The sequence below is a fragment of the Rhinolophus ferrumequinum genome, chromosome X (assembly GCF_004115265.2).
Source record: "Rhinolophus ferrumequinum isolate MPI-CBG mRhiFer1 chromosome X, mRhiFer1_v1.p, whole genome shotgun sequence".
Taxonomy (NCBI): domain Eukaryota; kingdom Metazoa; phylum Chordata; class Mammalia; order Chiroptera; family Rhinolophidae; genus Rhinolophus; species Rhinolophus ferrumequinum.
Window position 1 is genome coordinate 111,263,437 of NC_046284.1, and position 26,388 is coordinate 111,289,824.

The window sequence follows — 26,388 nt, forward strand, 5'->3', positions numbered from 1 at the left end:
AATTGAAAACATATATTCTACAGAATTCAAATTTTAACCTATACAAGGCTCATAGGCATGTGGTGGGGGCTGGGGAGACAGTCTCCTACCTATAGCCGAGGACAGCACAGCTTCCTTCGGCCTGTTTATGGAACCATTAATTTGCTATTCATCATCCTACCACATGTTATTAGTCCTTAACCCATTAATAATGGCTTCTCTAGCAGAAGTCGTACTGAAGCTATGACTTGAGGATAGAGAAAAGAGGGCATGGCTACTGATAGTCCAAACTGATAATAATAGGTATCACCTACAAATACTTATTTTACTCCTCATCATTACCCTCTGAGAAACACAAGTTCAAGGTCACACAGCCTACAAGTGGTGCATTTGAGACAAGAATCCAGATTTTCTAATTCTGAATCCTCCTAAAGCTTTTCTTCTATACCAGAGATTTCAGACTTCTCCCCATTTGCAAGGGTACTTCAGAGACCTGCAGCCTGTTGGAGAGTGGAAAGGGGCTCCATCACATGCAGGGCTATCAGCCCCTTATGAAGTAGCGCTGTGTTTTTTCTTGTACAAATTTAATTTTTTGTTTTTAATATAAGTTTTTGTAAAGGGTATATTTCATGCTGTAGATTTTATTGTAGATACTTCCAAAACACGCAGTTGTAGAAGAATAAATGCTGTAAAGATTTATTTTGACTGATACTCATTTATATTTAACATCAGCATTGCATGTTGAGTAACTTGTTTCCCTATGAAATGTACCAAAATCATTACGGAACTCTTTGTCAGTTTATAATTGTGTTTGTAGCAGTTGCACAGGAACAGTATTCAGTTCACTGATGGATATGAAGTAAAAGAAGACATTGGAGTTGGCTCCTACTCCGTTTGCAAGAGATGTATACATAAAGCCACAAACATGGAGTTTGCAGTGAAGGTAAATGCTTTTAGATTTAAAATGCAAGTCTAACAGTTCTTATTCATGCATGTCAGTACCAGTGAAAAATTACACTCTTCTTCTTTGGTAAATGTGGCTCTTGTTATAAAAAGATCAGGTAACTTTAAATGTCTGGCTAGCGATCTTCAGGGATCTTCATCTGGAACCATGGATTCCCCTGTGAGTTACAGGTAGGGTAGCATACATCAGTTTGCTTAGGCCGGTACCAATGTACACCTGACCTGATTTTTGGTAGCACCTCTTTTACTCTCAAGAGTCCCCCATTTTATGTTCAGGAATTACTCGAAATTGTATACCAAATTTTGTATGTTTACATTTTTCTGGCAAAATTGTTCATACCGTCCTTCACATTTAAAAGGATCTGTGAACCAATAAAAGAATAAGAACCACTGTCATAAAATTTATTAACGTTAACTTTTAATTTCATCAGATGTCCTAAGACAGCAAGAATTTTCTAAGCCAAAAAACCAAGACACATGGCTCTATGATAAAGTTTGAGTTGCAAACCTTTAGTTGTAAGTGAACAAATATGATATTCAAGTCTCTTCCTTTTCATTTCTTGGGATGGTAGCCTCTGCTTACCCATTGCAAGCAATTCAAGTAATGTCTAAAGCTTTCAACTTACCTTGAACCTTAGAACTAGTCTATAAGTATGGATAGCTCATGTTTAATTAGTGAGAGAGTGGCATTAATTGTGATTACATCCATCCATTTATCTAGATATAGAATATGATTTCACTGTGTAAAAATTAAAAGGAATGTGTTTTATATATGCATAGCAAATATCTGGGAAGACACAAATTGTTACTTTTCTAATCTTGGATCTAATTGCTTTAAAGTTATCAGTGTCCACAAGACTTTCTGTCAGAGGTAAAGATAAACCATAGAAATACATTTTAATATTCTCTCCTACTCATTGCCTATAGTGACATCTGGGATACATAGAAATTTTCAAATTGCTTACATGAAAGGAGAGAAGATGAATAATGTACTTGGTAAGCAGTTTAAGGATATATCTTGCCTCCATAAACACATCAGAAAAAAAGCAGAAATGTCCTAAGGCCAGCTTTGAATGACAGAAACCAGGAGCAGTATACCAAAACCTTGAGAATATCTTCAAACTATTTGTGGACTCTTGTGACTTTAATTAGATTCATAAAACCAATCCCAGCACAACTGGATTCTACTGAAATTATACAAATCTGAGATCCACAAGCACAAATATGGATATAATGTAAGCTGGGCTCAGATTAGCAGATCAGAGAGAAGGTTGCCAAAAATAACACTTCCAATGTGTTCTGGTTTTCAAAAGACTAGTCCCAGATCATATCCCTTGAATTAGAATGTCTATTCCATATGTTTCCTCTTAATCATCCATTTGCCTAATTCCACAAAAATGACAATTTACAGCCGATTTTGGTGGACACCTGTATGTATGTCTTCCCTGTTTTCCAAATACAGAACTGTTTTATAACTAAACCCATTTCAGATAGCATATTTGGCTCATACTGAGAGTTACAAGGGCTTTCCTAGGTTGCTGGAGCATTTGGGTATCTATTACATACATTAATTACTAAGCTGCTTTAACACTGAAAATATGAAGGTCGCAAAATTTATTTCAGACTACCCTTTGGATGAAATGAAATCAAACCTTGTCTTTTTAAAAATACAATATTACTTCAACAGATTAAAACATTAAGAGAAATATTTTTAATAAGTAACTGACATAAAAGGATTGGAAAGCTACATTAGTATTTTAAAGGGCTTTATTATAATAATTAAACTTAATTCTAGGCAAGTAAAATTTTAGGAGTGGTTTCCTGCTTAGCTTTCTGCCTAGCTTCAAAAATAAGCTTGTTCTACTTAACTGTTAATTAATGTTTTATAAGTAGCTTGCAACTAATGGGATATTCCATTGAAGCATTTTATTAAAGGAAGTAAAGTTAATTCAATAAATAGATGCTAGTAGTGGTGTTATAGATACATGTTGTTCTTAATTATCTGTATTGACAGGGCTTAGAAGTTGACTGAGTTCCCACAAGTTTAAGATGTTCGAGGACGGAAGAAAGATATGTTAACTGTGTTCTTGGTACCTTTTCTTGAGGGTTTGAGTTTGTAGTAAGTTTAGGACTTAACTACAAACTTAAACTGGAGAGACCTGGTAAGAATGTGACTCATGGCATAGAATTTACTTTACAGTTTTACCATCTGCATCAAGACTGGCTTTTGAATTTTGATTAGGTAGTCTGGCCAGGTACTTAAATAAAACTACTTGATAAATGGCTTATATATACAGAGTTTACATAAGATGATGCCCAAGGTCTGTAGCTATAAATTCTTACAGTTTATGACTGTGCAGTTCATGAGATTTTGTGATAACCATTTGCCTTTTAGATTATTGATAAAAGCAAGAGAGACCCAACAGAAGAAATTGAAATTCTTCTTCGTTACGGACAGCATCCAAACATTATTACTCTAAAGGATGTAAGTAGATTCTTTAACATAGATAGTTTGAATCTGAGCTGTTTTCAAATATTATGGGTTAGACAAAGAACTCAATATAATAAGCAAAACAAATAGATTGGAGGACAACACAGATAGCATAATTTCAGTTACAAAGTAAAATATGTTTATATAGTTAATTTTTCTCCTTTTGTTTTAAGAAGAGAAATGTCGCTGACATCATTGCTTTTAACATCTGCATTTACTGCATATTCAGGATGGACTAGTCGCATGCTGCATGGATTTCCCCAAACTCTTCCACTGTACTGCCAGAGAGAGCTACAGTCATATCTAAACATGTTACTTCCCTACGTTTCATACCCTCATCACCTCTGGTCCCCACCTTCCTCTGTCCATAGTAGTTTTCACGTTTCCTCACATACCCTATGCTCCAGCCATGCTCCAGTGTATATAAATTTTTGAAAATGCCTCGTTTTCTCATGCTGCTCTGTCTTTGAATTTATGGTTCCCTCATTTGAGGACACCATTTCCCCTTATTTGCCTGGCTAACTACCTACCGTACATTTAAGACTTTGCTAAGGCATTACTTCCTCCAGGAAGCCTGCCCCGCCCCTCACCACCCTCAGGACAAGTAAGGTATCCTTTCCCTGCTCCCTATGACTGATAATAGAGCTGTTGGCAAAGGGTGTGAACTCCCCAGGCAGCATTAAGTCCTCTCATGCTGACGGTGGTCACATAGGCTCAAAGGCCATAGCTGGGGGTTGTAGACCAGATATCACGAGGCCAACTGAGCCAGAGGTCTACCTTTCACCTTTCACATCTGAGATTTTGTGAATTCTAAAGTTTACCCTTCCTTCTCCTTCCGAACCAAAACTCCAGTTTCCTCAGATTAATTTATCACTGCTCATTGTTAGAAGGAGAATGTTAACTTAGTCCCGTTAAAATGTGAAGCTGTTTAACTTAAGTGACTCTTTCATTAATATAACATCCAAGAATCTAACCAAGTAAATCCAAAAGGAAGTGTAGAAAATGCTGTCTCGCAGCCTTGCCTTGGAAACTCCCTCAGCTGTCACTATTTTTTACATCTTTGCTCCTTCCTTCGTTTCAAATTCCAAAGTCTCTGAAATTTCCCCCACTTTTATTACAGCATCTTCAACATTGTTTTAACTCTTATTTCTGTTTCTCCCTACTGGAATAAAAACTTTGCGGGCAGGTACCTTGTTTTCTCCATTATTTGGGTCCAAGTATGTGGTACCTCTTATGGAGCTAAATAAAGGTGTGCAGTAACTCTGTGGTGAAGGGGGAATGAAAGGGTCTGAAGTTTAATGAAGAGGATAATTTAGTTCGGGATTGCCTGGAGTACAAATCCAAAATTACAGTGAGCTTCCTATTTCTACATAAGGAGTAAACTGGTATGCTTCTGGGTGGTTGGATAGAATTTCTCTTTGCTACTCAATCTTCCTACTTAATACTAGCCACAACTTGTCTTTCAGTTTAACCAAAACCAGAATAATTCATTGTACCATGTATATAAATATAGAAGTTCTGCAATTGCAGAAGTTCCAGGAAAATCACAGGAATGTGTCTTTGTAGCAGACCTTGCCATCAGCAGTAGATAGAAAAATCAAGAGGAACGAACCCTAGGAGCAAAAGTTGAGTTCCCCTTCATATACCATGCCCATAGTTACTTCGATTGCCATGAATTAAGTTTCACAGAAGGAAATTACAGGTTATTTTTCTGACATTCAATCTCATCAATTCTTATTTTAATATTCTTGTGTGTCTAAAACTGTTTGCAAGTTTTATATCCTCCATTGGTTGTGATAAGTAAAATTTTCCTTGAATATAAAAATGAGTTTTAATTTCTCTTTAATATGCTAAACTTTGTTCTGAGCACATGTAAAGCTTTACATAATTTTTCACATTTTGGTGTTCAATTTTACAGGTATACGATGATGGAAAATATGTGTATGTAGTAACAGAGCTTATGAAAGGGGGTGAATTGCTGGATAAAATTCTTAGACAGAAATTTTTTTCTGAACGAGAGGCCAGCGCTGTCCTGTTTACTATAACCAAAACTGTTGAATATCTTCACGCACAAGGGGTAAGTCTTTTTAATGTTTTATATAAAAAATACACACACACACATGCATACCTTTTTTCTTAATGTTTGAGCTAAAATTACAAAAGTAGAAGTTACTTTATGCATGTAGTGGAAAATAACTACTATTAGCTTAATTATCCTGCTGTTCTTCCTCTATGTAAACTTCTCCCATTAAGCTTGAAGTGCTACTTTGAAATTCTACCTTATTTATGTTAAATTCTTATGCTTCCCAAGAAAAAGTGAGTGAGATCTTCTGACCTGGAAGACATAGTGCCATTTTTGCTAGGCCACTCTGTGCTCTTGAGAACTGGGCCCGTTTCAAGTTTAGAAGCAGAACCAGAGAATCATGGGTTGTATTCACTTATAAAAGGAAATCCTTCCAACGGATTAGGCCAAATAGTCACCTGGCTTCTGACTGGTGGATGCTCTCCTCATTTCTTCCTGATACAGATATTTTAGTAAATGGCAAAAAAAAATCATATTTTTAAAAGAAGAGAAGTCTGGAAGGGAAAGGGGGTAAAAGAGAAAATGAGGGGAGGGAAGGAGAAAAAGAGAACAGCAGAGGAGTGAAGAGGAATTGGAAGCAAGAAAAAGAGTAAGAGATTATGTCTTAAGGAGTTTATTTTCAATACATTGTTCTCATTTTGTTTGTCTTCACCCCTAGAAGCTAACAGGTGGACTGTGTTGATTTCGTTCTAGAGCTTCTTGACTTCTGGCTGGTCAAGAGTCGCCTAGGACTGTAGCTAGAAATTAGTAGAACTCAGTATTCGCTGAAGAATTCATGACTTCAATCATCTAAGTCTTCTGTGTTCTTTACCAATTCCTTAGCAGTAGTAAGTTCTTTAAGTGGTCTGGAGAAGTCATGTTCTGGATGTTAGGAACTAAAACTGAGGTGATTGATTAGGATATAAACTCTGAATTTGATGATGTAAGAAACACATAAATCTAATAAGGAGTGTCAGAGAGGCTTATGATAAAAGAAGTATTCACATAGGTGATTAAACGGGGAAAGCAATACAAAACTCTAAAGGATCGGTATCTTTTTGTGTGTGACATTGTCGCTTGCATATCAAATAGACAATACTTAAAGTCTGGATTTTTTTCCTTTTTCCTCCTAAACCCCAGGCCTGTCCTACTGAGACTATCAGTATGTTTTCGTGCACATCCATTGTGTATTCTGTTCCCTCTACTTAGTATGGTTGTACTCTACTGCTGTGTCTTGTTTGCTCTGTTCTAAAGGTCTTAGATCAGATGTTAACCTCCTCTAGAGACCCTCCCTAACCTCCCTAGTTATACCCCATCCCTTTTCTGTTTATTCTCTGCCTCTCCGCTGCTGTGTAAGCTCCTAGCATATAAAGGCAAAGATCTTACGGATCTTGTTCACCATAATATCTGCAGCTCCTTATATAACACCCTGGCACATGATAGGCAATCAATAAATATTTGTTTAAAGAATGAATAACTTGGAGACAGGTATTATTATTATTTGCATTTTTCCTTAACCCACTTATTCAGTTGGACTAAGAGGGGGAAGGTAAATACTGTTCTTTCTTCTTCCTCTCTTTGCCCCAGTTCTGTGTTAGAGAGTTACACTTACATTCAGCATTTTATGATGTTGGGGTAATTGAAAAGGTCACCACTCATTATCTTGTTAAGTGCATTGCTCCAACAGTTTGTGAATAAAGTATTTTCTGTAATGGAAATGTATTCTTAATGTACCTCTTCAATTTGTATTTCAATTAGGTGGTTCACAGAGACTTGAAACCTAGCAACATTCTTTATGTGGATGAATCTGGCAATCCAGAATCTATTCGAATTTGTGATTTTGGCTTTGCCAAACAGCTAAGAGCAGAAAACGGTCTCCTCATGACTCCTTGTTATACTGCAAATTTTGTTGCACCAGAGGTAATTGCGAAACAGCTTGCTTGTAGTACTTCAGTATATTTAAAAACTCATTTGCTGTGTTTAATATAGAATAGTTAATAGTTATTTAATTGAAAACTTACTGAACAGATAATTAGAATAAAATGTCAGCCCTTTTTCTTCTGTTGGTAGTTCATACTGTCATCAGTCCACTACCACCTGTATTCCTTTTCCTGCCCTGACTTGTCTTTCTGCACAATCACACATCTGTATATGTCTGTTATCACTCATACTTTTGTGCGTGTCAGTGCATGGAATAAATGGAAACTAGCTTATTCTCCGCCTTTCCTAATACCTTTCTAATTTCCTGGTTTTTGTCACTATCTTTCTGTATTTCTGAGGCTAAAACAGGAAGGTCTCTTCTTGTCTTTAGCAATGTAGCTAGTTACCATCTCTGTTATCCTCTAAAACCAGTTGGTTGTTGTTGTGCTCACAGCACTGCTGTCCTAGCCCCTGCTTCCCTCGCCTCAGCCTAGGCGCCCCTTGCTCCTAGTCATTCTGTGAGTATTCCACAGGAGAGCTACAAAGCTCCTGAAGTCCTTTCCAAGCACCGTTTTCATCAACTTGCTTCTTTTCTTAAGAAATTGCAGTTCCCCATTATAGCAAGTCTAAAATCCAGTTTTGCCCTCAAGATTTCTTGCCTTTTTATCACTATGTAAAAAAAAATGCAACTACGAACAAGATGATAGAAAATAATAGTAAAGTCTGATATAGGGCTTATGTGGCAGGCACATAGATGAACTGATTTCATCTTCACAACATGTAGCTTACACATAATAGTTCATTCTCATTATAACTATGTGAGGTGAGTGCTTTTATTCACATTTTACAGGAAACCAGTATACAGTGAGAGGTTATGTCATTCATCTGAGGTCAGATCTAGATGTCAGCACAGGCAGTCTGGCTGCAAAGTCTGTGCTTTTACCATGTGCTAGATTTTTCAAATAATGATAATACTTGGCAATGTTAGGATAGTTGGATAATAGAGTTGGATTTCCCCCCTTTATTTTCCAAACGTTTTGAAATTTTGTTACTTTTTAGAATAATATTTATCTCTTCTCCCAGTGGTACTAGAACTGATGAGGGACGGGTGTTTTTCTTGTTTGTCCACATATCCACAGCCTCTGACACATATTGGTCCAAGCATGGTCACTTAATCTAGCCATCTCATTTTCCTCCTAAGTGCTTCCTGCTTCAGGCAAGCAGTCTGCTTCTGGAAATCACAATGTAGCCATTCCTTGGCCCATTAGATTGTTTTGTGCTTCGAAACTTGTCTCTAAATTCATCTTCTTCAGGAAATCTTCCATGACTCAATTCTCCTTAGACTTGACCTTTTAACTCATTGTCTCCTAGTCGTCCAAGTTTAAACTCTGAAGTTCTGCTGAAATCCTCCCTCTATCTACCATATCTCTACATCCAGTCTATCACCAAATCCTGTCCATTCTGATTGCTAAATATTTGATATCCCTTTCCCCTTACCTGGTACATCCAATCTCAGTAAGTACTTCCTGTTTTATCTTTGTGTCTGTTCTTCATGTCCTGCCTTAGTGCAGATCCTCACAGCCTTTTATTTAGTTGGCAACAAATGGCCTCCTATCTGGTGACCTTGCCTCCGGTCTCTCCTTTTGTCAGCATTTCCTCTATACCTTGCATTATCTTTCTGGTATACAAGTCTACGTATTTTATTTCCCTGTTTAATACTTCAATGACATCTGATTGCCTACAGGAAAAAAAATCTGAATTCCTTAACAAGATGTTTATAAAAGCCCTTCAGTCTCTCTCGTATCCCCTACCTGGAGATCTGGCCACACAGAACTAGCACTAACCGTGCCTCTGCCCTTTGGGTGTCCTCTGCCCTCTCCCACCTCCTCCCCCTGCCTCCCGAATTCTTACTTTTAGGCCCAATACAAACAGTCTGTCTCATAGCCTTCCTTCTCTCCCCTATCAAGAAGGAATTGCTTCCTCATCTTTATACCCATAGCGCTTTAGACATAATTTTGTTATGATACTTATCATGTTGAATTGTTAAATATATATCTGTTTCTCTCCCCTGCCAGATTCTGATTTTCTTAAGGAAACCAGAGTTGTTTTGTATTTGTCACAGTTCGTTATAGTTGGTGGTTATTAAATGCTTGAGTGAATCAAATTATATACAATTTTGCACTATATCATTTGTACTAAGTTATATGTGTTCTTAAAAGTATTATTTTCTGTAACCATTTCTGCAGCCCCATACAAAATATAAATTCATTGAAATAAACTTACCTTCAATTTATTTTATAGTCCTCTGTAAGCCATGGCAACACTCAATAAATGTTAATTCGAATACCAAAATTTATATATATATATATATATATACACACACACACACACATATATATGTGTGTGTGTCTGTGTGTATGTATATATATTTTATATATATATATATATATATATGTATATATATATAAAATCTTTATACACACACACACGGTGCCCCAAAAATGTATACACATTTTAAGAAAGGAAAAAACTATTAAAATTGTAATACTCAATATATACCGGTAACAAAAGATAAATTCAAGTCACGTTTGACTTCTGCAATTACAAGAGGTGCTCAAAGAGGTTACCATCAGCTTAATTTTAATACAGTTTTTTCCTTTCTTAAAATGTGTATACTTTTTTTGGTACTATATATGTATTTTATGTATATATATAACATATATATGTTATATATATATATATATATATTATGTATAATATGTATGATTGTTACTTGTAGAAGGTCCTAGAATAGGATTAATATATTGCCTTATTTGTTAATCATATTCTGTTGAGATTTTTCTTATATGCATTGATTTAGGAGATATAATTCAGTTCCCACAGCCTATCTAAATCTATATAATAAACTGGTGTATTCATACTGATTTTTACTTTTTCTAGGTTTTAAAACGACAAGGCTATGATGCTGCTTGTGATATATGGAGTCTTGGTGTCCTCCTCTATACAATGCTTACTGGGTAAGTGTGTACCATATATTGTAAGCATTTAGTCATCAATATTTTGTTTATGTTATCTGGATTTATTTTTTAATCTCTATGTTGTAATATCTTTCTTTTCATGTTTTCTGATACAATCCTGTATGTGTGTGTGTATACATATAAATATATATATACACCACACTTAAGTTATATCATTATTAATTTTCTATAATGTATTATTTATTGTCTTGAGGTCATAAATTGATTTTCCATACCTTTATTGTATTCTTGTTATGTCATAAACACACACGATTTTAAGTATTTTATTCTACAGTATGTCATATCTTAAAATGTTTATATTTTTGTGTATTAAGTCTAATTAATGATTCATAACTTACACCTTGACCTGGTGCTTTGTGGAGCTTCATGTTGTTGATATTTTTCACTTTAATAGATTTCAATGAAGTATTGCATTAATTAAATTACTCAGAGTACTTTTGGACACTGCAAATAAAGATTACCAACCAAAAAAGAAATTTTATTCATTAACATTTTAATTTTATTATAAATTAGTTACACTCCATTTGCAAATGGCCCTGATGATACACCAGAGGAAATACTGGCACGCATCGGCAGCGGCAAGTTCTCACTCAGTGGTGGTTACTGGAATTCTGTTTCAGACACCGCAAAGGTAAATATGGCTTTCTGTTGTAAGTTTTTGAGAAAATAATTTCTCATAATCCTTGGTAAGAATAAATAACATAGGATAGAAACTTTTGTTTATAAAGTAATATTTTGAGGTGATATTACCAAATAACTTGAAATAGAAAATGGACCATTTTAATTTCTTTCCCTGAAGACATTGATTTGACTGTATTATATGTACCTCTAAACTTGCTTCTTACTGAGGAACATGATGAATAATAATGGTAGTAGTCTTCATGATGTGTGTGTTTACTGTGTGCCTCATGCTGCATTTTACCTAAATTATCCCATTTAATCCTCTTAACCCGTGAAATAGGGGGTAAGTTACCCCCATTTCACAGAAGGAAACCAACGCCCAGAATTTTAGTGTGAACTTATCCATGGTTACATACCAGGTACGTGTCGGCATTTCAAACTAAATAGCTGATTCCAAAGCCCTTGTTCCCTAGAATAACTATAGCATGTCCTATATTTGGTCCATGTTATAAAGAAAGGAGTATCATCTTCTTCACAATAAAAGGTGGGATAGTTTTATGATAGCTTGAAATCCATTTGAAAAGCCTTTCTCACTGGAAGATATGCCATCCCCCGAATAGCACTGACTTGCTTTCCAACTCTACTCTAGTTTCACTCTATTCATAGAAAATTCTCTTTTAAAAAGAAGAGCAAAGTTTTCCACTTCAAAATAAGGAGAACATAAAGGAGATGAAGAAGATAGATACTGGTAAAAGTGCTGATTTTTCTTAGAGGTGGAAGCTTGAGTTGATGTGATTGCACAAATAAACAGGGTATGTCAGAAATGTATGTAGATACTTCAGGCAGAGACAGAGCCTCAGCTAACCAGTATGATGTCTGTGGATATAATATTTGGTTTTATAACTTCATTTAAAATGAAATGGTAGCCTTTCTTGCCCTTTTCTTAACAATAAAATTTCTTAAACCAGATGATTCACTTTTCTGGGTACTTATTTCCTTTTTAATTCATATGTTGAGCACCTACAATGTGCTTAATGAGTGAAGGCTCCAGGGATAAAGGATGTGACTCAGATAGAATTCCTGATCTCAGGGAGCTCACAGTCTAGTTGGGAAATGGCCAAAAATATACAGTACAGTGTCACGTGTGCTGTTACAATGGTACGTTTTCTGTGCTAAAGAAGTTTACAAGTGATGCTCAGTCAGAAAGATTTCAGAGAAAGCTTTCCAGAAGCAATGAAGGGATTTGCCAGACGGCTTTGGGGAACAGAGGGATGCCGTCCATGCCAGGCTGAGGGAGGAGCACATGCTGTTCATGGTCATGATGGCATAGGAAGGACAGAATGCCTCCAGCGGGCTGCAAGGAGTTTGATAACGACGAGTACAGGGTACACGTGAGAGGGTAGCTGATGAACCCAGATTATGAAAGGCTCTGTAGACCATGCTCAGGATTTGGGGTTCACTCTAGGTACTGGGGAGCTGTTGAAAAATATTGAGCATTGTAGTGATCAGATTTTCCTTTTTCAAGTTCACTTCTGTGGAGCAGTAATTCTTATCCCTGGGGTCTGCCACAAACTTTGTCATGATCGGTTGGGAGGCATATCAAGTAATGTTGCCATAATAAAGTATCAGAGCTTGCACATTCCCTGCTTTTTTAATAAGTTAAAGCAAGTCGGGGTTATTTCTCTAATTTCTATAGTTTGGTTCTTACTCACTTGCATTCCAGTATGCTTTTTTGAGTGAAAGAGAAACATAGGTGAGGAGGAGTTACAAATAGAGCGCAAAAAACTGCATCCAACTCACAGCCTATCTTATAAATGCCATGTTATTACTAATAACCTTTGCTGGTTTGTCCAGCTAAGACTTTTGACTACAAACATGATGTAATATAGTGAATGCCCACAAATTTGGGATAGAGGACCCTGTCAATCTGGCGTGTCCCCTCAAGAGCAAGTTGCATATGTGACTGTTGTCAGTCACATGGACCATACGTGTCATGTGTGACTTTGAGAAGAGCAGGACCATAGCTACCATTGACTGAGCACTTATGTGCCAAGGGCTGTGGTAACACTTTTACCTGCATTAGTTCACTCCGTCTTCACTGATCTAATAATATTAAGGGCATGACTTGGAAGGTTTTGCAGTATTTTGGGTCATGAATGGGGAGGATCTGAACTAGAGCAATTGTAGCCATATGGAAGAGAAATTTAGAAGGCAGAATAGACTCAGTGGTTTATTGGACATAAGAAGCAAGGGAGAAGCAGATGTCACGCGTGCAGTCCACATGTCCCCCTCGGGCAAATGAGTGGGTACTGGTGTTCTTCGCCAAGATGTGGAATACAAAAGAAGTCATTTTGAGAGGAGTGATGATTACAAATTTGGACATTATGAATTTGAACTGCTTCTGTGATGTGTAATTAAGAGCTGTATGTCCATTAAGCTACTGGCTATATGGATATAGATCTTAGCAGAGAAGTCTGGGGTGGACATTGAAATTAGGAGTTGTCATCCTCCATAGTAGCTAAAGCCATGAGCGTGAGTGAGTTTATCAGAGCAGACTGATAACAGCAATGGAAGGAATTCAGGAAGCACCACTATTTAAAAAGGAAAACTTAGGAAGAATAGCCGTTGAAGAGTAGCGGTAGGAGAAGTGGTTCTAAGTGACTTGGCCAAAAGAGCACTGGTTAACACACAGATCTGGTCAAAATTGTAGTAGAGCTTTGTTGTGCCCCTGGGCAGCTTTGTAACCTTTGATTCCTTTGAAGCACAGTTGCCCACATCCAAAATTTGGAAGGGGAGGTCCTTAATTGTTTCGCTTTTTTTCTCTAATTCTGTTCAGTTATTCCTGTTCTTAGCTGTTAATGAGAACTAAAAGTAAGAAACTATAAATATCTAATAGCAGAGGAGTACTTGGAATAACATTTCCCCAGTTCCCAATATCCAGGCAACCGCCAGGGTCTGTCAGTTCTTTCTCTTAAGTATCTCAATTCCATCCACACTTCTCCATCTCTTATACCCACCCCCTCAAAGCTATCTTCTCTTGCCAGTCTCAAATTTGAGTCTCCAGGCTTGCCCCCGTCAATCCGTTTTCCTCCACACTTGGTGAGTGTAATCTCTCTAAAGTCCAAATCTGACCACACCACTCCTTTGCTTTAAATGATTTATTGCCTCCAGAAAAAATCCAAATGTGCTAATGTGGCTTATAGGGGCCTTCATGGTCAGGTTCCCACCTTACCTCTCCCACTTTATCTGCTGCCATGTTCTCCTTTACGATTTATGCTGCAGCCTCACTGCATTCCTTGCAGTTCCTTAACTGACATGTTCTCTCCTACCTGAGGGCTTTCCTCCAAACACACTCTGTTCCATCTCCCTGAAATGCTGTTTCCCCCTCCCCTTCTCTAATCCAGCTCCTGCCTATCCTTCAAGTCTGACATTCCTCTAACGAAGTCACTTCCAAAAGCCACCCTACCCCGTTCAGGTCAGGTCTCCCTGTGTTTCTCTAGCTGCCCCTCCTGTTTATTCACCCTATCGGAGAACTTCCTTTTGGCTTTGTAATTGGTTCTTAGTCTCCCCTCATTGGGCTGAAAGCTTCATGAGTCATAGTTCATTTCTCTCTTGTTCACTGCTAAATACCCAATGCCTAGCAGAATGCCTGGCCTTAATGGATACTCAATAGATATATTTTGAATGAAAAATTAAACAAGTGGTACATGGCTTTTAGAAATCACAGTTGTGTTATTTGGAAGAGTATAAAACTATGTAACAATTATATGGATCTATATTCCATGTATAGGAGAGCATTTGGATGGATAGAAAGCATTTGTCTCTGGAAGAGTGGGATTCTGGGTGTTCTTCATGATCTTTTCCTTTTCTGTGTTTCTGATTTTCCTGTAATGCCCATGAGTTGCTTTTGAAGTAGGAAAAAAAATTAAAATTCTGTAACCTTGGGAGGGGCGTTTAGCGCCCTTCAATTAAATTCCTGTTATTGGACAGTTCTGCTTTTCAGTATTACCAGCAGCACAAAAAAGTTCTCAAGTAGCTGAAAATTGCTTAAAAATAAACCTTCAAAAATGTGGAAACATCAGAATATCTAAGGGAAAAAAAGAGCCAAAGTATTTAAAGATACGTAAAATGTGGTAGATTTACCCTTTATAATGCACCAAAATTACTATCACTCAGAGAGGAGGAAACAGAGACTTGGGTTTTGCTTTTTTTTAAAAAAAATTGTCATGCTGACCAAATTGCTTTCAGCCCAAAGATCTACCTACTACCAGAAAAAATATAGTGTCATAGTAAGAGAGAATGTTCAGCAGTGTCAAGTGCTATAGAAAACAAACAGAAAGGTTTACGTTTGCGTTATTATTCTTCCCATTATAGGACCTGGTGTCAAAGATGCTCCATGTGGACCCTCATCAGAGACTGACTGCTGCCCTTGTGCTCAGACACCCTTGGATAGTCCACTGGGACCAACTGCCGCAATACCAACTGAACAGACAGGACGCACCACATCTGGTCAAGGTGAGCAGCCCCATTTAGACCCTGTTTTCCACATATCCCCCGTGAGAGACTGTGAGACGCCCTCTCCATGCCACAGCACCTTTCCCTTTCCCTTTCCCTCTCCGCCTGCATCCGATTCTCCTGTGGGATTCTCTCACAGTGGGTGATTTAGAAAAGAAAAAGGCAAGCCGTACCAAATAGCATAATAAATCTAGTTTAAGAATGACTTCTTAATTTCTGAATTAATCAGATAAGCTTATGAATTTCTTAACTTCTCTCTATACTTTTCTTTCTTACACACAACCCAAAGCAGTTTGAGGTTGTCACCAGTGACAAAACACAAGTTCCAAAAGAGCATGCCTGCTGCCTCTCGCATTAAAAGACTGCAAAGAAGAAAAGTTGAATAGTACCGAGAAAAGTGACGATTGCTTGTTACAAGGCCATCCCTGTTCTCTCTCATCCATAATTTCAACCTACCACATTGGCCTCTTCAGTTTTAGTTAAATCAGAGGATTTGAACAGTGTGGTTTTTTTCATTACGAGCCTAATAAAATCTACATAAATTTGCTAATGTAGAAATTATTTAGGGAAATAAATCTTCATTTCATATTCTGTGTATATCACTACCCATTGTCATTCTTGTTTTGACCTTCCTTTCCTGTCTTCAGGGTGCCATGGCAGCTACATATTCTGCTCTAAACCGTAATCAGTCACCAGTTTTGGAACCAGTAGGCCGCTCTACTCTTGCTCAGCGGAGAGGTATTAAAAAAATCACCTCCACAGCCCTGTGAAGTGACCTCAGTGAGATATTTGGTACCATGGTGTAAGCTGATAGCACAAGTTCTGGCGACAGGTAGCACATATCTGAGAGACACCTGCAAGCACACACTGTCCCAGCTGGTACCCATAATGCTGCTGCTCCTGCTGCTGCTCCCGCTTTCGTCTCTTCTCGCTTTAAATGATTGTTAGCAAGTTAGATTTTCCTGGAGCTTCGATGAAATGAAAATGGAAAATGACGAAGATATATTCACTGAATCAATAAGAAGAAGAATGAACAGATGAATACCACCTAAAATACACTGAATAAAGTACTCTACACCATATAGCATTATTTTTATAGGAAATATTTCATGTCCCTTAAATATTCTTTGTTAGTGATAGGGATGGACGGTTTATGTTAAGCACTTAGCTTAATCCGTTTATATTAGCACTGTATTCCTTGTGCCATCCAACATTTTGTATGTTTTTGTAAACAGTTCATATACAGTACATTTCTGTACTGCTTTCTTTAATGTATACATGCCTTGTTTAACTTGGAATCTATTATTATTAATCAATTGACTATTAAATCTGGTTAAATAGTTCACCTGGATTAACAGTATTGTTGGACAGCCCTAAAAATGGCCAGATTGTGGAACAGCTGTTGAATGTAATCCTTCCAAAATGTACATATCTTTCCCCATGTCTGTTTCACTGGTTCGTTCGTTTGTTTCTTAAAGTCAGGTGCTCTGTCAGACTAACGTAGACAGCTGTGATGGTAGAGAACGTTATATGTGTGTGGCATGACATCAAGAGTACACCTATGAAGTTAGTCCATATACTTTGCAACTCCTTAGGGTTCCTTTTTCTTTAATTAAGGAAGTAGTTCTTGCACTTTTAATCTTAAAGAGTATCCATACTTAGTATTGGCATATAATTTGGAATTTTGCCAATATACATCAAAGGCCTTTGAGAGTCACGGTGAAGAGACTGGCAAAGGAGAGTGTAGTAACAGGTCATTCAAGTCCCATTGGATATTTTCATGTTTAACTAGATCAAATTGAAGAATTTAGCATATGAACAACAGGATACCTGTTCCTGTATGCCTGTGAGAAAAGTATGCTTTTTTGGAAAAAAGGTAAATCATAATGAGTTCTATCCCATTACGATACTCTATATTAAACACTTATCTGAATGTAATAAAAGCCACAGGCCTCTATATGAAATTCGATTTAAACTTTCTTCTTCTAGGGATTAAAAAACGTTCTTGATCGAACAATATCTGTTCTAACCTGAAATCATAGCTAAGGTAGGGTAAGTGAATGTTCAGCATTGAGTGTTTTCTTAATTCCTCCTGATGATTATAGCCACGTAATATTCCCTTTAACTTCAGAAATGATCAGTTTTCATAATGGTCACTGGGTCTGCTTAGATTACAGTATTCATTATCTAAAACTAATTTGGTAGTTCCCATAATTTTATTTGATTGAAGACATTTCTGTATCCATTATTACCTGTATCTTTTCCAAGTTACCTAGCATACATCAATATGTAATATGAAAAACATGAGCAAGGAAAAAGTGATTTAACTTACCTCATCAAGAATGCACCCAAACAGATCTTTCTGGTCATGTACTAAGCCATTTACATCAGAAATCTTGTCCTGCCAGAAGCTTTAAATCTTTCCCTTAGAGTATAAAGTCAAGAAAGTAGTCTAATTATTTTGGAAGCCACTGTTATTCCTTAATTCCTCTATGCAATTAAAGAGAAAGGGAAAACCTATGACATTCCTTTTGCCCAAGTGACACAAAATGATTATTGCATACAAATCAAATGTAAATTTATCTTCTAAGTTTAAAAAATTTATAAGAGGAGGGATTTCAGAAGATGTAGATGGAGAAAGTTTTTTTAAATTCTTGAATATGTGGATGCGAACTATCAATAGCTGCTTTCCATTGCCTGGATAGAAAGCTTTTCTTCTCTCTCATTCTCCTCTATTCAGCGTTTCAAACCACGGTCATCCCAAATTCTTGTGGCTTTTAAAATGTTAATGTAACTCTGGGTATATATTTTCAGATTTTTGACATGCTATCCCCTAATTGCTTAGGTGTATCATCCATCATAGTCTTTTAGAACCAGAAGTAAATGTGTAAATCCTTATAAGTCATCTAGTCCAACTTTCTCATATTGCGTGTGAAGAACCTGTGACCCAAAGCAAAGACTAGAATTCTTAACTTACCATTCAGTTGTTTTTTCCCCTCAGCACCATGCTGCCTTCCCTTCATATTATTATCACCCAACCAGGAGCTGAGTTGTTCAAAAACTGCGTATTTCTTGGGGCAGTCCTCTACTGGTATATGAATGCCAAGTTTATTGCTTTCAAAGATATCGCCTTCTTTGCTTAGTCCAGCCACCAGTTTTATTGGAGAAAAGTAAGTTATATGTTCACAAAACTGAAGATTTCTCCCTGAAAAGCAATTCATGAGCATAATTCATTTTACCTGTGATTGTGGTGTTCCCAGTGCCTTTGACTGACAGCAGACAAACTTGGCCAACAATGTGCTCTAAATGTAGTGCTTGTGCTGGGTTCACCTTTCCATTCATTTCTCCATGTTCAGGTCCCTCAGTCCCCTATAGTTGTGGTAGTGAGGCCCTTCACCAGTTAGCGCTTCTGGTTACCAGGGCTTCTCCCAGGAAGTTTAGTTCAGTCTTAAAGATATTTCGATGTGAAAGAAGGAACTAAACTAAGTATCAGGCCACTTGCACAAACTTCCTCTTAGCTTATAATCCAAAATAGTCCCCAGAATGGTAGATTGCATTTCACATTGCCAAGCACAGACTGGAAAATAAGATTACACTACCATGTGTTTTGTATCTTCCCTTTCAAGTGATGATGTTAAACTAAGGTAAGTTTTTGTCGTTTTAATTTTTTATATAAATTATTTCCGTTCCTTTTAATTTATAGAGCTGTCTTCCTTCTACGTACAATAGACCCTTAACTTTAACAGATTTGATATGGATTCATTTATTCACAAGCAAAGTCCGAAAATGTAGTATTTTTGACAAGGCACAGAGTTGAGATGCTGTGAGGCTAACGTGTAGGAAAAGTCACTTAGCGAGTGTCTGGAGAGGGTGCGATGTGTATATGGCAGAGCTTCCACATTTCACATGTGGTGGGCTGCAAAGAGCAGGTTTGGGTCAACCATTTCCCATATTTTAAGAAGTGGCTGCTGTTGGGGCCAGGGGACATCCTGGGAGGTAGGGCTGGCCTAGTAGCTGTGCCTTGCACCCTCTGCCCAGGAAAGATGTGAAGGGGGAGAGGGGTGCAAAGGCTTCACGAATAGGCAGAATGGTTTGAGTAGGCAAAAGGCTGGGGTAGGTCCAGCCTGTGGTGAGAGCAGAAAAGCATTCCAGAGTTGGGGGCCTTGGTACAGATGTGCTTAATCACCATGGAAGCCAGCAAGACACATCTCAACATGGCTTTGATAGTCTCTACTTCCTGGCCTTTATAAATGTCCTAAAATTGTTCCACTTGCTTTACTATGTTTTATAGAGAAAATTCTCTTATGGTAGTATCAAGCATTTGAGATTTATGAAGGTATTAGGACAGATATCTCAGGAATGTAAAGGGTCAGAAAAGGTCTGTTTTCTGTGATTAACAAATCCAATGGGTTTCGTGGCTGACCCTTGGTGCTTAAACCAGGAGGTTCTGATGTAGTCCTACAGTTCTGTCCCTCTGAGAGGTCCAACTCCATGTGACCAGCAAACTGGACGCATACTTTGAGCCTTATTTAATTCACAGATAAGTTGACTTAACTCGGTATTTTTATTTCAATAAATGAAAATAGTCCTCTTTTCACCTCCAGATCGCTTACATTTTTCTGGGCTCCCCAAGTGACCATTGGTGGAGACCAATTAATGAAGGAATGAAATTCGCTTTCTTGGGACTGTGGTATTCTGCAGAGCCATGCTTAACCACTTTTTCTAGTGAAGAATCTACAGGATGATAATACCTAAATATGGGCGGCCAAGAAGAATTTGTATCTACAGTGTGCTTTATGTATTTTTGACACTGCTGTATTCTTTGTGATTGAGTGACTTGTAACTGGTTCCAATGTGACTGAGTGTTCTCAAAGAATTCTAGTAACTAAGTTGACTTAATTTTCTTAAGCCTTGTATTACTATCAGTCTCACATTTACCACTCTGATTCCAGTCTTTTAACTGTTCATAACGGCATACCAAGGGTTGGGATAAGAGCCTACTTCCTACCTCTTAAGGCACTTTCCTCATTATTTTGCCATGTAACCTTGAAGTGCATGATAAGCTGTTTAAATGTCAGTGACTTCTCCCAGAGCAACTAGCAAAGTATATGACATTGAATAGAGATTAGTGGAAAGGGAAATTTAGAGACTAGGTTCGGGGGTGCAAACCTCAAGAAAACCTTTAGAGCACACACCATTTGAGTACAGTATATGTAAACATGTGAGAAGAGAGTTGCTATAATAGTCCTCTAAGTAGATTAGATCAATATCTAATGGAAGTGAAAATCTTTACTCCTATTATCACTATAGTACTGAATGAACTGTATACTGAGTTTTTCAAACAAGTATTTAAAGTAGAACTTTCAAATACAAATAAAGGGCATAAGGATAAAGGTTTTGGTTTGTGTTTCTCTAAGTGTAGTTTATCATCTAAAGCGTTGTTTTTTTATTTTTAAAAAAAGCTTCAAGGTATTGCCATTCCTTAGCATCCTTAATAATTATGGGTGATGAGTTTTTAAGTCTTAAAATTATGTATATGTATTAGGCTTATCTTAACTCTTACCCTAAGAAGGTATACACCTAAGGGATGTAATTATTTTGCATTTTTGGCCATGGGTGGGAATGGGGTGGGCATCTACTTAAACAGTTTTTAAAAAAAAAATCACGTATTTTTCTACTATTATATATGATCTTACTTTATACTAGTTTCTCTCTAGTAAAGCATGCCAGAAGCCCAAGGTACCATATCATGCGTTCATATGTATTGTACCTTTTATTGGTGGTTCAATCGCATCAGATGCTTGGCACTGCTGCCATAATTATGAAATGCTTGTAAAGGAGTAAATATCACTGAATACTTTAAATTGTTTTACTTAAGAGTCTAATCTGGGAAATTTTCAAATCATACTATTAATGTGTAATCTAAGCTCTTTCAGATGTATCCATGAATAATCCTGGAACAATATTGCTTGTATTCCTGTCACAGAACAGGTTTTGTAATCTTTAAAAGAAATGAAAATTTATATAATAAAGTTTCAAATAAATGCATGTATGTTCCTTTATCAGATTATTTCAATTACATGATGATCAGTCCTTCATATTGTCAAATTATTCTATCCAAAGTATAAATTTATCAAATTGGATTGATAGAACTTAAAACAGTAATGTTTCTGAGTTAATAAGTACCAAGTAATTTTTCTATGCAAAGCTTTGGTTAGCCTAAAGAGTGTGTCAAATCAGTCATATCAGTCATAGATCTTACCCAAGACCAAACTTGATTAATCATTCAAAGGATACAGGGTAATCACCAAAGATGAGAATCTTCTTGGAGAAGTCCAAGATGATCAGATATAGCTCCAAAATAAACATTTTCTCCCTCATTATGGTACATTTTGGATTCAGAATTAAAGGACAAGTTTCTTTCTGAGCAATGTATGTAGAAACATTGTTTAAACAAAGGGAGTCATTTGGTTTTGCCACATCCTCTTCTTATGCCTCATTAATTACAAAATGTAAATGATGAGCCCACCTTCTCCAACCAACCATGCCTCATAAATCTATAAATTCTAGGTTTTACAATAAGCCATCTTTATAGACCAAGTGTATCTTGCTAAAAGCATTTTAGAGATAAGGACTTTTTGTTTCCTTTCTGATAGTATCATTAGCACATTTAAAAGGAAATTTGAGGTCTATGATTCTTGATAGGGAGGGAATGGGTAATAGGCCTGCAGTTAGCCCTTTCCTTCCCTGTTGACATTTTTAGTAATTTTATATTATGATGGTGTCTTAGTTTGGTAGGACTGCCACAACAAAATACCACAGATTCAGTAGCTTGACAGAAATTTATTTTCTCACAGTTCTGGAGTCTGGAAGTCCAAGATCAAGGTGCCAGCTGAGTTGGTTTCTTCAGAGGCATCTCTCCTTGCGGATGGCGGCCTTCTTGCTGCCTCTTCACATGGTCGTCCCAGCCCTGGTGCCTTCCTCTTCTTTTAAGGACACACTAGTCATATTGCATTAGGGCCCCATCCTAACAGCCTTGTTCTAACTCAGTTACCTCTTTAAAGACCTTAACTCCAAGGTATTGGTGGTTAGGGCTTCCATGTAGGAATTTGGAGGGAGACACAATTCAGCCCAAAACAGATGGTTTAGGGGCTATCCACTTGGATTAATTTGGGTATTCAGGTGAAGATGGAAAGCTTCAAGGTCTACTTGGCATTATATGGAGGCAATGTAAGAATGTTCCTTTATTTGTTTTCTATCGCTGCCATAACAAATTACCATAAATTTCGTGGCTTAAAACAACGCATATTTGTTATCTTTACAGTTCTGGAGATCAGAAGTCCAATAATGGTCTCACTGGGCTAAGACCAAGGTGTCGGCCAGGCAGCATTCCTTTTTGAGGGTTGTAGGGGAGAATTGTTTCCTTGCCTTTTCCAGTTTCTAGAGGATGCCTGCATTCCTTGCCTCATGGCTCCCTTCCTCCACTTGCAAAACCAGCAATGGTGGGTGGAGTCCTCTTCACATGCATCTCTCTGGCCCCCCTCTTCTGCTGCTGCTTTCACTTTTAAGGACTCGTGTGATTATACTTGGCCCACTCAGGTAATCCAGAATAATCTCTCCATCTCAAGATTGCACGTGCAACCTTAATTCCCTTCTCATGCAAGATAACATATTCACAGGTTCCAGGGACTAATATAAAACCTTATATTAATTTTTGCTCCAAAAGATGCATTAGAGCTGATGGTCCAGTTAGGTCTTTTGGGGAAACACGGTAGGACATGGACATCTTTGGGGTCCATTAGTTGGCCTACCGTGGTTATCTGGCTCCTCAGAGAAAGAGCTGGCTCCTCAGGCCAACATGGAATAGCAGTATTTGCCGTTGTCACTCTTCTACAGCTTTACAGATCCAGATATTAAATTTTGTCAATGGACCCTAAATTGATAGAATTGACACACTCTAGCAAAGGTAGGTAAAGGAAGTGCAAGATGCTGTAGGAATATATAGCAGAGTTGCCTAGGGATCAGGGCAGATCTTCTAAGTTAACAATGATTATGCTGAGACCTAAAAGGGGAAGGAAGGGTAGAATAGAATTTACAGCGAGTCAGAGTTAGAGGCACTCAAGAAATTAAAAGTTCTGTGTGAAGGGAACTTAAGACATAAAAGAAGCAAGACATGAGGCTCAAGAAATAGGCAGGGGGCAAACCATCAGACATAATAAGTCATATTAAGGAATTTGGATTTTATCCCTTTGGTTTCCCCCCGCTCCAGTCCCCATTCGTTATTTCCTTTGCTGCCAGACTGAATCTCGTGGCCCTATAGTTGATCACCTGAATTTCTACCTCAGAAGCACCCTAAGCCTCCTTATATCCTTGCCTTTATACTGCATCCACTGAACAATAACTGATATCTTGGAAGAAACCATCCATTATGCAAACTGATACCACCGCAAGTATATGTATGTTTTCAGATCTCAGCTAAGCTCTCAGTACCATTTGTCAGTTATTTGTCCTTGGTCAGATCCATTTTTCACATTTCCTTTTTTTAAACAGCTTTATTGAGATAATTTCCATACCATAAAGTTCACCCATTGAAAGCAAAAACATTAATTCAGTGATTTTTAGTATATTTAGAGTTATGCAACCATTATCATAATCTAATTTTAAAACATTCTCATCATCCCACAAAGAAATCTTGTACCCTGGTCCAAGCCACCATTGTCTTTTGCTTGGACTGTCACAGTAGCCTCCTGCATGGCGTCTTATTTCTTCCCTTCTGTTTCTTGCCTCTGCAGTCTATTCTTAACAGAAGCTAAAATGATCTACTCAGAACCTACTAATGATTATAACAAGTGATCTGGTCTCTTTACCTCTCCGATCTCATCTCCCCAAAGTCCCCCCGGCTCACTGCATTCTAGCCATACTGGCCTTCTTGCTATTTCCGAGCATGCTCCCACTCAAGGTCTTTGTCCTTGCTGTTCCCTATGCCTAGTACACATTTCCCCCCATGGATGTCTCCATGACTCGCCTCCTTCCAAGGAACTCTGGTTGCCAGTCAGATGTGGGGAACCGTCCTATAATAGACAAATGAAGCCTGATTTTTTTCTCCTTTGGGGTTTTATATTGGGTAATTGATAGACTTTTGATTTTTAAATATTTGAACATCCCGACACTGAGAGTCTGATTATTTACCATGTGTTAAATCAATTGCTAAATACTGAATCCACTATATTAATTCCCACAACAAACCAATATGGTAAGAACTATTCCTACACCGAATTTACAGATGATAAAACTGAGACTTATAAATAGGTTAAGTAACTTGTCCAAGATCATAGAGTAATAAATTGCTGTAGAGCTGAATTTGAACCCAGGTCTCTCTAACTCTAAAGCCCAAGTTCATAATTATTTGGCCTTGAAGCAAAATTTAAATACATTTCATAGACATCCTTTCATCCTCAATTGTGTAAATTGCAAAATATTGCAAATGGAAAGAGAAACCCAGAACTTTAAGTCCCCATAATCTTTCAGTTGCACTTAAGAAGTGCATCTATCATTGGTTACTCATCCTCAGCTCTATTAATGTTTTGGACTGGATAATGCTTTTTGGGGGTGGGGGGTCCTTACAGTGCATTGAAGGATGATTAGCAGCATCCCTGGCCTCTGCCTACTAGATGCCAGCTGCCTTGCCCTCCATACCCAGTTGTGACAACCAGAAATATCTCTGGACACTGTCAAATGTCCCTAGTAGAGAACCGCTGTGTTCGACAATTGTACTTTATTCCTCTGTCACTTAGGTGTGTCCATTTCCCTAGAGCGATAATGTTGAAACCCAAATGTTTGCAGGAAGGTGACTTATTTAAAATGAGCTTACTTAAAAGCTTACTTAAAAGTGAAGCTATTCGTCCTGCATAGTCAGCTGTATTAGTTTTCTGGGACTACCATAACAAACTACTACAGACTGGGTGGCTTAAACAACAAAAATTTGTTTTCACACAGTTCTGGAGGCTAGAAGTCTGAGATTAAGTTGGTTTAAGTGTTAGTTTCTTCTGAGGCCTCTTGTTGGCTTGTAGGTAATCACTTTCTTGTTCCTGTGGAGGTCCCCTCCCCCATGCCTGATTCCTAATCTCCTCTTTTTATAAGAACACCAATCACATTGGATTAGGGCTCAGAGTAATGACCTCATTTCAACTTAATTATCTCTTTAAAGACCCTTTCTCCATATACAGTCACATTTTAAGATATTAGGGGTTAGGAACTCAACATATGAGTTTTGGGAGTGCACAATTCAGCCCATAACACTGAAGCGTCGTGCAAATATTATGCTTTGGCAACGGGAATGATAGGAAAGCCTTGCCCTTCCCCACAGACTCCCAACCTGGTAGCTCGGGTGAAAGGGCCCAGTTAAAACTGAGATGTGAAGTCAGAATTGATGAGTCCGCTGCTCAAACCCAGAGCGGCTAGTTTGTCACAAAGCCCCGCAGGTCTGATGTCGGCCAGCAGCGGGCGCTACCTGAATCCATCCTTTACTATGATGCTTGGGCCCCGCCCCATACCTCCCTCCCTCATTCCCTCCCTCCCTCCGCCTCCTGTATGCTCACGGCCCCGCCCCCGTGTATTCTTTGAACTTCAGGGAACGCTCGGGGAGCTGTTCCTCTGATTTAACACTAGGGGGCAGTCGGCTACGCCTGCGTAGTAGCGCGGGGGCGGGGGCAGGGGGGCGGGGGGCGGGGGGGCGGGCACAGGGGGCGGGCGCAGGGGGCGGGCGCAGGGGGCGGGCACAGGGGGCGGGCGCAGGGGGC

At 38.1% G+C, this 26,388-nt stretch overlaps 1 protein-coding gene across 7 annotated transcripts in view; it reads left to right on the forward strand.

Annotated features, from left to right (window-relative positions):
* RPS6KA3 (ribosomal protein S6 kinase A3) overlaps positions 1–16,932 on the forward strand; it is a 108,005-nt gene extending 91,073 nt beyond the window's left edge. For all 7 annotated transcript variants that reach the window (XM_033104954.1, XM_033104962.1, XM_033104990.1 and 4 more), the window contains 8 exons: positions 797–922; positions 3,338–3,427; positions 5,352–5,510; positions 7,254–7,415; positions 10,356–10,432; positions 10,967–11,084; positions 15,449–15,589; positions 16,237–16,932. In XM_033104954.1, coding sequence (XP_032960845.1) covers positions 797–922; positions 3,338–3,427; positions 5,352–5,510; positions 7,254–7,415; positions 10,356–10,432; positions 10,967–11,084; positions 15,449–15,589; positions 16,237–16,359 — 996 coding nt within the window. In that variant the 3' untranslated portion in view covers positions 16,360–16,932. The remainder of the gene's footprint in view (positions 1–796; positions 923–3,337; positions 3,428–5,351; positions 5,511–7,253; positions 7,416–10,355; positions 10,433–10,966; positions 11,085–15,448; positions 15,590–16,236) is intronic.
* Positions 16,933–26,388: the final 9,456 nt, after the last annotated feature.